The sequence below is a fragment of the Malurus melanocephalus genome, unplaced genomic scaffold (assembly GCF_030028575.1).
Source record: "Malurus melanocephalus ecotype Western Australia unplaced genomic scaffold, MMel_1.1 scaffold_438, whole genome shotgun sequence".
NCBI lineage: Eukaryota > Metazoa > Chordata > Aves > Passeriformes > Maluridae > Malurus > Malurus melanocephalus.
In genome coordinates this window covers 157,758-169,633 of record NW_026623670.1, presented here as the reverse complement: position 1 = coordinate 169,633, position 11,876 = coordinate 157,758, and the positions used below count along the sequence as shown (strand labels likewise).

The 11,876-nt window shown below is 38.2% G+C and overlaps 1 protein-coding gene across 1 annotated transcript in view; it reads left to right on the top strand.

Annotated features, from left to right (window-relative positions):
- Positions 1–11,876, top strand: part of GOLPH3 (golgi phosphoprotein 3) — a 33,983-nt gene extending 22,107 nt beyond the window's left edge. The window contains exons 3-4 of the mRNA XM_057380157.1: positions 4,551–4,665; positions 8,044–11,876. Of these exons, the coding sequence (XP_057236140.1) occupies positions 4,551–4,665; positions 8,044–8,468 (540 nt within the window). The 3' untranslated portion in view covers positions 8,469–11,876. The remainder of the gene's footprint in view (positions 1–4,550; positions 4,666–8,043) is intronic.

Sequence of the window (11,876 nt, the reverse complement as noted above, 5' to 3'; positions counted from 1 at the left end):
CTGCAGGGGCACAGTTGCTCCGCCGTGGTCTCCCCCATGGCCTGCAGAGGATTCTTGGCTCTGACACCTGGGGCCCCTGCTGCCCCTCCTTCTCCACTGACYTTTGTGTCTCTGTGTTGTTTCCCTCTAATGTCTCTGGCTAGAAGAAAGAACTCTGTCCCATTTTGTTTTGGTGTTCTTAAATATGTTATCACAGAGGCATAACCAACATCTCCAATTGGCCCAGCCTTTGCCAGTGGCATGTCCATCTTCAGAGCCATCAGGGATTGGCTCTGCTGGACATGGTGGAAGCTTCCAGCGGCTTYTCACAGAAGCCATCTCTGTGCACTGCTCCCCCCCCCCAAAAAAAAAAACAAACCAGGCCATGCAAAACCAGCACGATAACTTCTGTTGTTTTGTACCTTATGTGAAGCTTTCCATTTACACCAAATTTCAGTCTTGTTTCTGTGTTGGCCAGATTAAAGTGTCTCTACTCTGCCAAGTGTCCTCCTTGTCCTCCTTCTGCAGGCTTTGCTCCCTATGCCCTTAGCATTGGCTGTGAAATAAATAATCTGCCTAATAAGTGGAAAAGGCTGTTTAATAGTGCATCCAAGGTTGTGATTCACTGGCCAGAGACTAATTTACTTTGATCAGTTTAGATTTTATTTGAACCATTCTCTTGATCTTGTCATCAGGTGTCAAGTTATAAGGTGAGGACAAGAAGAGGACATAACTAGTTTTTTGGGCAGTAGCACAAATTTATAACCAGCTAGATTGTTATAAATCATATCATTCACTTAAAAGAATGGTAGCTACAATGATTTCCTCTGAAAGCTTAAATCAGGTTGATCTCTGCTGATACTATTTTGCAATTTTTAAGACAGAATTTCCGAATGGATCAAGATGCATTAAGTCTGTGATTGAATGCCATAAAGAGTCAAATGACACTGAGAAAAGAGTAGACAAGGACTTGATGGACCTTAGCGAAACTTTGTAAGTGGATATGATGTGTTACACATTGCAACATCCTTGTAAATTTGGCTTAAGAGTTTGTAATTGTTGCATCATTTTGGAGTTCTGTCTGCTGGGATCAATATTAGAAACAAATTAATGTTGAGGTTTGCAAGTGGTTATTGAGAGTAGAAGATGGTACTGTACTTTGCCTTACAGGCTCAGAGAGCAAACCAAATGGATAGAGTTTTTAAAAGCAAAAGGAATCCCAACAAATCCTAAATCCTTGGCAGATTTGCTTCAGTATTTTGCTGCTAACAAATCTGAGCAATTCATTCATGAGTGAATTTTTGTATTAAATGAAGTTGACTTAAAATTTATCAGCTCAAGAAGTGCTTTTTCTTCGGCTTTGCTTGATTGCAGAGCTGCTCTGTGAAAAATGCAAATTAAATATTATGTATAATTGAAATTTCTTCAGTAGATGCGTGCCGGGCAAATTTAGTTCCTGATCAATCACTGAAAAATTGAATAAAGAGGGCTTTTTGTAGTCAGTCTAAGGACTAGCATCTCTGAAGAGCCTCAGAGTGAGATCCTGAGTGAAGGACCTTCACTCCTTTTCTACCTTAGTCCRTCTGTTAAAGAGAGGAAGAAAGTCCCTCCTGTGAATGCCTAATCTTCTGTGTCGATTCGGTTAATGAGGTCCCAAACCTGATTTCCCACTCTGATGAGAGTTGGCCAAGAAACATTCATCACTAAGTTCTTCAAGAAACAGCAGATCTGTGAAGATTCAGAGGTGGCTGGGCTTCTGCTGTTGCCTGTTTCCATGTGCTGGGAAGGGGAGCGGGAGAGAAATATTATGGRAGTGTGAACCAACATACACTTATTTGAGGGGGAAGATAATCTTGACACAAGAAATGGTTCTGTGGGTATTCAGTGTAGCAGAGAAGTGGTAAAACAGTGCAGAATGGCTGACTGTAGAGACTTGGGAACAAAATCTCTGTGCACTGCGGCCTGCATGAGCTTTCATGGATCCTGACTGAGTTGAATGGAGGCCTCTGTGCTCCTTGCAGCTTTTTCCTCTGAATGCCTGTGCATTTAGGCTGGTGCTGTTGTGGTGTGTTATATTCATGCTAAATCCTTAAACTTCTTTGCAGTGGTAGAAAAAATGTTCTAACCACAAAAAAGCAAGGAAAGCTGTTTTCTAAACTTAGACMTCTTTACTTATATCATAGACTTAAAAGCATTTGTGATCTCTTCATTGAGGTTTATTTTGTTAGTTTGTTTTTMATAATAAATCAGGTTAAAAAGATGACTTCTCATCTTACATCTTGCCTGCTAAAGTGAGAATGGTGAGTACCAAGGTACCAACTGCAGCAGGTTAGAGCGATCCAGTGTAACTGAGGTTACTGTAAAACTAAACATGGGGCACTTGAAAGAAACCAACATACTGCTGGAACATTAGTTTTGAAAAGAAGGGAAGATGAGTAAGTTGCATGTGTTTAATCTAATTATTGAAGGGATTTCTGAAAGGTTAGTAACTGCAACCTAGCAGTATAAAATCCTAGCTTGAAGTATACTCCTGTGTAACGAAAGAACAGGCACTTACAAAAACTCAGACTCTTCATACAAACCTGAAAGATGTGTAAWACAATTATGTGTGGTTAATAAGGGTTTTGAGTAATGTTGTGAAAGTTTGTAAGTCAGAAAGATAAATAGCTGTTGTGTGTTTAGTTTCAGTTAGGRATTGTCTGGATGGAAGTGCAGATGCATTCTTAAAACTAGATATCTGAAGTTCATTTTGAGTGATCTCCCAAAAATGGAGACCTGGGCAGTATCTCAAGAGAGCATCTAATCTTGATGTAACAGAAAGCAAGTTTTGTCTCTGACAGATGTTTAGTCTTAAAATTCTCCACTGAATGTGGTTCAGCAGCTCCCTTCAACAGAAGACTGTTGAAGTCTTCTGTATTTCCAGACTAAGTGGGTATCTTTTCTATTTCCCAAAGCAGACACCCTACACTACTGTTTGTTACCCTCTTTTCCCTCTTTTTAAAAATATCTCACTTTTTAGATATAAATACACTTTTTATCCTGGCATTCTGGACTGGTTCATTCTTGATTTTTATTGGAAGTCTTAGTTTCTGTACTTTATATAGACCATCTAAMTCAGAAATATTATTCAAGCTATGACCTGTTAGGTACTCACGAAGATCTCTTGACCCTTTTTAATTTAATCTCACATATTTTGTACACTTTTGCACACCAGCTGGGGATTGTCTTTTGAAGTTGTCTTACAATTGGGATTGAAGTTGTCGACTACTTGAGCTCATTGCACCTCTTCCAGTGTCATCAACAGACCCTATGAAATGCATTGCACTCTGTTGTTTGTAGTAAGGATTATTAGAACTATGGAACAGAAATAAACTTGGGCTTTATTTCAGTAGGACATTTCCAGGATACCTTTCTGACTGCTCTGAAGTGTTAGGAAAAATAAGAGCTTTCACTTCCTGCTTTTCATATGCACACACACACACACACACATACATATATATATATATATATATATATATATATATGGACTTGTGTTGATGTATTCATTTTCCTGTCAATTGCCTGCTACCTTTTACCTGATGCTTGTGAAGTGCTAACCTGTAAAATTGTTTAAATTGCCAGATATAATTATAACAACAAGCATAAGARTTATAACAACAACTATTATTATTATTAACAATCGTAGTAATGCTTCTGTAAATAAAAAAATATGTTATTTAAACATACTGACTTGAACTACTTTAATCTGTAAGTTTTCGTGTGGTCCTCTTGATTTTCTATCCAGAAAAAATGGTGGTTTTATGTGGTTTCTATAACTACTTATACTGGTAAACAAGCAGTTACTAAAATCCTTAAATTTTGTTATATTGCTCTAAAATTTTTTTTTTGTTGTGCTTTCCTGAGTGAAAAACTCAAATAATTTTGGAAGTTATTGAATAACAGACTTTAATGGTATTGCACTTATTGTTGGATGTTGAGGGATTTATTAGTATGTATGTAGTTTCCCTAATATATATGGTTTAATTGTTATTAAATGAAACAGTGTCACCCAGCAGTGTTCTTCAGAGCTATAAAACTTGCAGATATTGTCATGAACCTATTTTTATCCATTAATATGTTGAAGAAAACTTTAGTTATGTTCTGTACCTTTTCAGTTTTTGTTTTTTCTTATTTTCCTGCAACCTAATTGTTTAACTAAGTATTTTGAAATAGACTGTGTTCAGAGACTAACTTAGTGTGGTGTGCTTTGTTTTTGGGGAGGTAACAAAGGATCTGGCTGGATAAGTGAGTTATTTTCCCTAAAAACACCTAGGTTTTAAATTTGTTATTAATATAATTTTAGCCCAGTAAGGTTAATTTAAGCTACAGATAACCTCAGACTTAATGTATCTTTGAATTAAAGCAAGAGACTTTTTTTTTTAACAACAAAGGTTTGAGTTTTTTAAAGTTTCATATTCTTGAGAGAATATAAAAAAAATAAATTTAGTTTTCATAACAGGTAGCTTATTATTGGGTGTGTTTGTCATATATGAATTTTGTCAAAATACTGACTGTGTTTTATTCAATTTTAGGTGATCTGCAAGTCAGATGCTCCTACAGGGGATGTTCTGCTTGATGAAGCTCTGAAACACATAAAAGAGACCCAGCCTCCTGAAACAGTACAAAATTGGATTGAACTGCTTAGTGGTAAGCCTTGGACATAACATATTTGCTTTTTCTATCCAAATAAAGCTAATTATCTGGCATCACTAGAGATTATATTGTAAGGTTTTTTGAGAGAAAATATGCAAAAAAGTTAATTAGTCTGTCCTCGAGGCTAGTCTCTTGTTGAATTGTAGCCTTTAATCAAATATGAGTAACTGTTGCTTTTGACTTAACTTGGTACAGAAAGGATCTGTATGGAAGTGTCAGAGGACATCTCAGCTCGGTGGAAGAAGTGCCTTCCACTGACTCTGAAGTAAATCAGGACTGCACCCTGGAGATGTGACTGCCTTTCTCTGTGTTTGGAAATGAGGGTTAGTGGAAGTTTGTAGCCTGTGAGGATTGAGTATTCAGATCTTTAAATAAAGAAAGGAGGTGAAAAGCTCATAGCTCACATGTAAAACTTGAGGGTTATTTGGTCATCAATCATAAAGAAACAACAAAATATCAGGGGTTCTATTTTTTCATTAATAAGAAATGTAATAAATGTTCTAAAACATTAAGATACTTCTTGTTGATTAAAATTAAGTGTTCAAGGTAAGTACTTTGCACACAGCTCTCCCTGCAAAGCTAGTAAATAGCTGCGAGAAGATGGAATGTCAATTATCATATAATTATGAATAGACTAGGTTGCTCAGAGCCCCATCCATCCTGGATGTTTCCAGGGATGGGGCATCCACCACCTCTCTGGACAGTCTGTTCTAGTGTCTCATTGTGGAAACTTTCTTGTTTCTAATCTCAGCCGACAGTCCTTCACTTTAAAACCATTACTCCGTGTCCCAGGCCCCGTTAAAATGTCTGACCCCATCTCTCTTACAGTCCACCTTTAAGTACTGAAGAGCTGCAGGAAGGTTTTCTAAGAGCCACCTTCTCTCCAGSCTGAACTGCAGTAAGAATTATCACCAGCATTCATTCGCCTGTTTTCACAAAACACATAAAATGGAGCTTCCTTGGAACAGATCAGAGCTGCACTTGAGTTGTGCAAACAGCGCAGGAAAAAGCACTGCTTTGTCAACAGTGTGACTGGAAGGTCAGGGGTAACAAGATTTGGAGGTTGCCTGTGTAAAATCTGTTACTTCTTACAGCCGATGAGCTGCAGAAATGAGCAAAATCTCTTTGCCTTTCTCTGCTTTCTTGTCTTTTTTTTTCTTCCCATTCATTCTGCACCAGTTTRAACAGCTTTCCTTGCACACCAGTTCATTCCCAGGTCCTTGCCATCTGTCCTCTCCTGCTCCTTGGCTGTCGAACAGCAGGGAAATGCACTACAAAAGCTTCCCGWGTCAGGAGGGGGCATGGCTGCTGTAGAGCCATGCAGTTTGGTTCTCACTCAGCTCCCCTTYCCTCTTACAGCCTGCAAAAACAATTCATTTTTTTTGTCCCAAATACATAATTTGTGCTAACATTTCATCTTCTCTCCCAGTGCTGTGCACATCAAGTTAGGACTGGCTCTAAAAAGATCAGCTAATGAATGAACAGTGTTGTAGTTTTCCTTTGAGCTAAAGCAAAGGTTTTCCTGACCCTGCTGTGCTTTGGCTCTGGGAAAATAGTTACCATCAGTGCTGTGGCTAAGGCTTGAATCAAGTATTTTTGCTAACATATGTTTATTAATTATTAATTCTTGGTTGGCATTAGTATTCTTTGCATTTCCTATGGTTTAGAACTTTGTCCTTCTGAAGAAAAAATAGGTTAGTGGGGTTGGGGGGCAGTGCTCAGGTTAGGGTTTGTTTTCTGGTTGGTTGGCTTTGTTTTGTTTCATTTAATAAATTCATAAACTCTGTTGGAATTTTGCTTTGGGGACCAGGTCTATCCTGGAAAATAGCTACTCTATCCATAATTGTCAGCAATGCAGAGAATTCTGCTTGAAGTGACAGTACATGTGAGTTCAAAGCCATCATGGAAATAAATATATGGACATGTGAGGTGATGTTTGCCAGACTGATGTTTATAAGGTACCCTCTAAGGAAAGCAGGGGTAGGGAATGCTGAAGTTTGGATCAGGTTTCCTGTAGATGTAGCAAACATCTGTGTGTCTTCAAGTGTCTGTGTAATTGAGGAGCTTGGTCACAAGGTGTCACCACAGCGCTGACTTTATTCCACATGACAACTGAACAAAAATGTAGAAAATACCTTTGCCTTGTGAAAGGTAGTAAGGAAACCACTTTTTTGTGTTTGTATGATAGCTTCATTCATGATCAAGCTGGGCAATCTCATTTGGTGACTTGTGAGACCTGTGAGGACTTGYGTAGTTCAGGTCTGGCTGGGTTCTCTGCCCTTCATTCTGCAKTTGGAGTCACCTCATTTGTTTATTTATCTTGGCTGTTACTTGGATATAATATGTGTGACTGTCCTTCACAGTGGGAGAAATCTTGAAGTTACCTATGGTTTATTATTTGTTGTTTTTATTATTTTATGTTAACAACTAACTTATAAAGTTGTTTAGTACAGAAAATCTATTGACGCTTGTGGAAAACTTCCATCTGTGTTAGAAATACTTAATGCTATTCCTTTTCTTGCCCCTTAAAATGCATAGTCTTTCACATCAGGAGGGGATTTTAATACTTAGGATAAATACTTAAGTAAGCTGGAATTAAAATTTCTCGCTTGTAAGCTCTAAAGCAAAGGTGGAATTCTCATTGCTAAGCAGTTTTAGCTTGATCAGTAGCTGTTGATGCTGATTTTTTCCTTTTTCACTTTCCTCCTCTATGCACACAGAGTCATGCCCTCTGAAGGGCCCAGTTCTCCTGCCTTAACAAAAAGTGTTGGAAATAGATTATATAGAAACATTGAAGGCCCTGCCCATCGTGCTTCCTGTGTGCATGCCTGTGCCACACACACTCTGATAGTGCACAGTCATTGTTTCTTTTGGTGGAGGCAGGAAGGGATGGATGAGTGGAAACCTGGAGAAATAAAGAAATGCTCTGAGTAGATGTGTGTTAATTTGTCTCTGTGGCAGAGGAAAAGCAGAAACACTTCTTCCAGTCTTTGAAATGGTAACAGAAAAATGCTCAAACACTGTAGAAGGTGCTTGATTTTATTTTTATTGTTACTATAAGTAAATTCGTTCTGTATAACTGGTTTGGTTTTTGTTTTACAAGACAAGGTTTTTGTTTATTTGTCATATCTGTAATCAAGATGTGGCTTAGCTATAAATTTCATCCTAACTTTTAAATGTACCCCAGAGCTCCTCCCAGGAGGTTCTCCTGGCCTCTGCCTCTGTGCCAGGGATCAGAGAAATGCTGACAGTGTCTTGCAGCCAGCTGTGTGATTTTGACAGCTCATTCTGCACCACAGAGGGTGAAAAAATCACTGCAACAGTATAGCTTAAATATTGTCTGACTGTTGTGTGGTTTTCTTGCTTTTTTAGGTGAAACATGGAACCCACTGAAGTTACACTACCAACTACGAAATGTCCGTGAGCGGTTAGCTAAAAATCTAGTGGAAAAAGGTGTATTGACAACAGAGAAACAGAACTTCCTCCTTTTTGACATGACTACACACCCTCTCACCAACAACAACATCAAACAGCGCCTCATCAAGAAGGTTCAGGAGGCAGTTCTTGACAAGTGGGTGAACAACCCTCACCGCATGGACAAGCGCTTGCTGGCGCTCGTGTATTTAGCCCACGCCTCAGATGTCCTGGAGAACGCTTTTGCCCCGCTCCTGGATGAGCAGTATGATTTAGCCACAAAGAGAGTGCGGCAGCTCCTGGATTTAGACCCTGAGGTTGAATGTATGAAAACTAACACAAATGAGGTTCTGTGGGCTGTTGTAGCAGCTTTCACAAAATAACTGCATTTTCAGACTGAAATGTTCTTTCTTCTTTCATGTAAACCAGTTGTTTCTCTTTTGTTGACTATTCATGTTTTCTGTAATTTGTACCTTCTCACATGATGAATCAGCTTTTGTTTAATGGGAATTATAAGTGGTGTATTCCCTACTTCTCTATCTGTGTACAGGATTCTGCTGGTACAAGAGACATTCCTGTTTAAAACAACAGAAAAATGGTTAACTGCCATATTGGCATTCCATTTCCTTTCAGTTTGAGTTACCTTAAATACTTTGTTTAATTTTTCACCTCATGATTATTGAAGTGATTTGTCACCAAAGCTCCATGTTCAAGTGTCTGTCAGGACATTTTATACACAGATGTTTTCAATTATATCTAACAAAATTACTTAAAAAGCAGAAATGCCAGTAAGCAGCTTTGTCAATAGTTGCTGTAMAATGCCCCATCAATTTTAATTTTCATGCAAGTCTCTTGTGTACTTATATTTTCATTAGAACGATAGCTGAATCATAAGGCTAGTATAGAAAGGTCCAATTGTTTCATAAACCAGTTTTGGGAGGGGATACATTCCATTATATTGTATATATAGTTCAAATTGTATATTAACAACTGCCCCATCTTAGTATTTTGCAAGACTTACTTACTTGTACACCTGGTGCCCCTTATTTGCTGTCAGCCATTGCCATCTGATGCAAAGACRGGCCTCCTGCAGAGGTCCTGTGTGTGAAAGGTGTTTGTTTCCAGAGTGTCTGGAGTTTGTCATCCAGGTATTCTCAGTCTATGCATTGCCTTTGAAAATTAGTGAATGGAAAGAGACCACTTTCTATCATTGGTACTTTTTTCTTTCCCTCCCCTTCTCCGTGGAAGAGGCTCATGACCAGTACAATTCTTGAGTGTAGTTTTCAGTTTTGTACACAAGTAATATTTGTCTCTTAAACGTTGAACTGTTTTACATTTTGAAAACAARAAGTCAGTCCTAGCAGGTGTTGCATGTAAGTGGTTAGCAAGTAATGGCAGCAGTTGAGACAACTCAGATTTCTGTAATGGGATGCTCTGCTATATTTTAATTTTTATATATACAATTATGCTGATTAGCACACTGTTGTAAAAAAAACCCAAAACCTATATAAAACTCTGGCTTTTTAAAATTTATTGCCTCTTTGCCACTGCTTGTTATTTTCCATTGGCTTCACAGTGTAAATATTATGCATTGAAAACATTAAGCATTGATTTCTATATTTTTTTCCTCATAACAACSCAGATTTATAGCGGGGCTTACAGGTGTTTAGAACCCTTTTGGTTAATATTCAGAGCAAGAATACTAGGTGGTGTATAACTGTAGAGTTGAAATTTAAGAGATCCCTTAATCTGTATACTAGCTTTTTACCTACAGTAAATAAACTATGATCTTGAAAGTGCCTGAAACAGAGTAAGCATGTCACTTTTATTTTTTGTTGCTAATTAGAAAGGTTTTATTGCCTAACTGAAAGCTTTAGTTAATATCCTTCTTATTAGAAAGGGAGAATTTATCGTAAGTAGTTTAAACTGACTTAATCAGTGGTGTCACTCCGATTTGCAGGATGCATGGCTGGGACAGGCTGAATTAATTTGGGGATTGTACAGCTGTGCCTGCCCTGGGTAGACCTCTTCATTCTCGAGCTCAGCTCTACGGCCTCATCTGTGACTGGACTTCTGATTTTGCACTTCATTTTCAATCACTGAGATGCTTAGGTAGTTGACTTTTAAGATACAACTTAAATTCATCATACCTCTATAACCTTTTTTAAGAAAGGTTTTTAAAAATACAGTCCTTAACATTTAATGGCACACTGTTCTTTCGGTTCTTAATGCTGTTTCTTTAGACAAATGAAATTAAAAGTATATTGTAAGGTATTTCAAATTCTGGTTTACAAATAAAAAGTGTTTTCTCACTTGTAAGATGCTGTGTTTAAAACTGTGAGGAGCTTGGGCATGAACTTGGGACATTGTCTTTTMAATATTTCCAGCTGTGATTGCTTTTAAGTGGAAGAAAAATGAAAATTGCTGTGTTGCTCTTATATTTGACAGCTTATGGAATACTTTCTGTACACTTGATAGTACATGCAGCTTACAGCTTTCATTGTCTCTCCTGTGATCTGTTTTCTCATTTTCTGTTGCTCTTTGAGAGGAGGAAAAAGTAATTAGGCGGAAAGGTCAGAAAAATGATGGAGTATGCAGGAGCAAGTTATGTGCACAAAACTTTAAAAATGGCTTTGAAAATCTAAGCTACTKGAAAAGTGTTTCAGATGGAAAGTGTCTTTCACAGTCCTTTTTCAGGCCTCTCTTCTTCATTCTGTGAGTATTTTCCATTTTCCTGGTGGTTTCATTTTTTGGTTGTGGGGGATGTTGGAGTTTTATCACCCTTACAGCCTGCATGGTTTAASAAAGTCATCCTTTAATCTTCCCCCTCGAAGGATGATCTAGGGTTCTTTGATTTTTATTTTTTTCCCCACACAGAAGGTAACTGTACACGGTATTTATCAGCTTTATTTTGCATAGATAGGATCTCTGACCATGATGGGGAGAGTCTGTGCTGGACATGTAGAAGAAATTGAATAAAAGTAAGGAAGGATTTGTGAAGAGCAACMGTGTCTTTTGCTGAACCACCTGGTGTGAACCTGGATGTACAGGGGAAATAGATGAGCTTTTGGAGTCTTGGGTCCTAAAACTGTGCTTCAAAAAGCCCAAAGCCTCCAGGAAAATAAGTTTGGTGGGTTAACATGAATTGACATTTAGCTGACATTGTTGCCTTCATTGCTATTTCAGGGTCTAATGAAATGGTTAAACATGGGCAACTGCTTTGATGGGATTCGGGTACTCTTCTCCCTGTTGGCTGCTACTGCAGCTCACAGAGACCTACCTGGTTTCCAAACAGTTCTGTCTGCTCTGAATCCTCAGCTCTCAATGGCTGCTTCCAGTGAGGACTCGTATCCAAAACCTGAACTTGAACATGTGCCTCAAGAAAGAACATGTATTATTCAGGATTGCATTCTTTTAAAACAAACATCCAAGTCAAAAGCAGGATTTTGAAAGTTAAATCACCAACCAGTGTGTGTGTGTACATATACATACACACACACACAGACACATTTTCACAGTCTTTGAGATTTCCATCCTCTCATGTCTTTCTAGAGCTGGCATTGCAGTGCTGTTACACGGAATGGTAGTGAAACCTGTGTACCATAAATGATGCTTTTGAGGCAAAATTTGCATAAATGGCAGTAAAAGACTGCTGACTGAGTGCTCATGTGTTCATGCCCATTTCTCCTACAAAGTGAAGATACGTATTACCTGATGTGTTCTCTGTGAACTGGACTGAATCTGTACTGTAACAAAATAAAGCACCCTGTCATGCTATGAGCTGCAGGTGG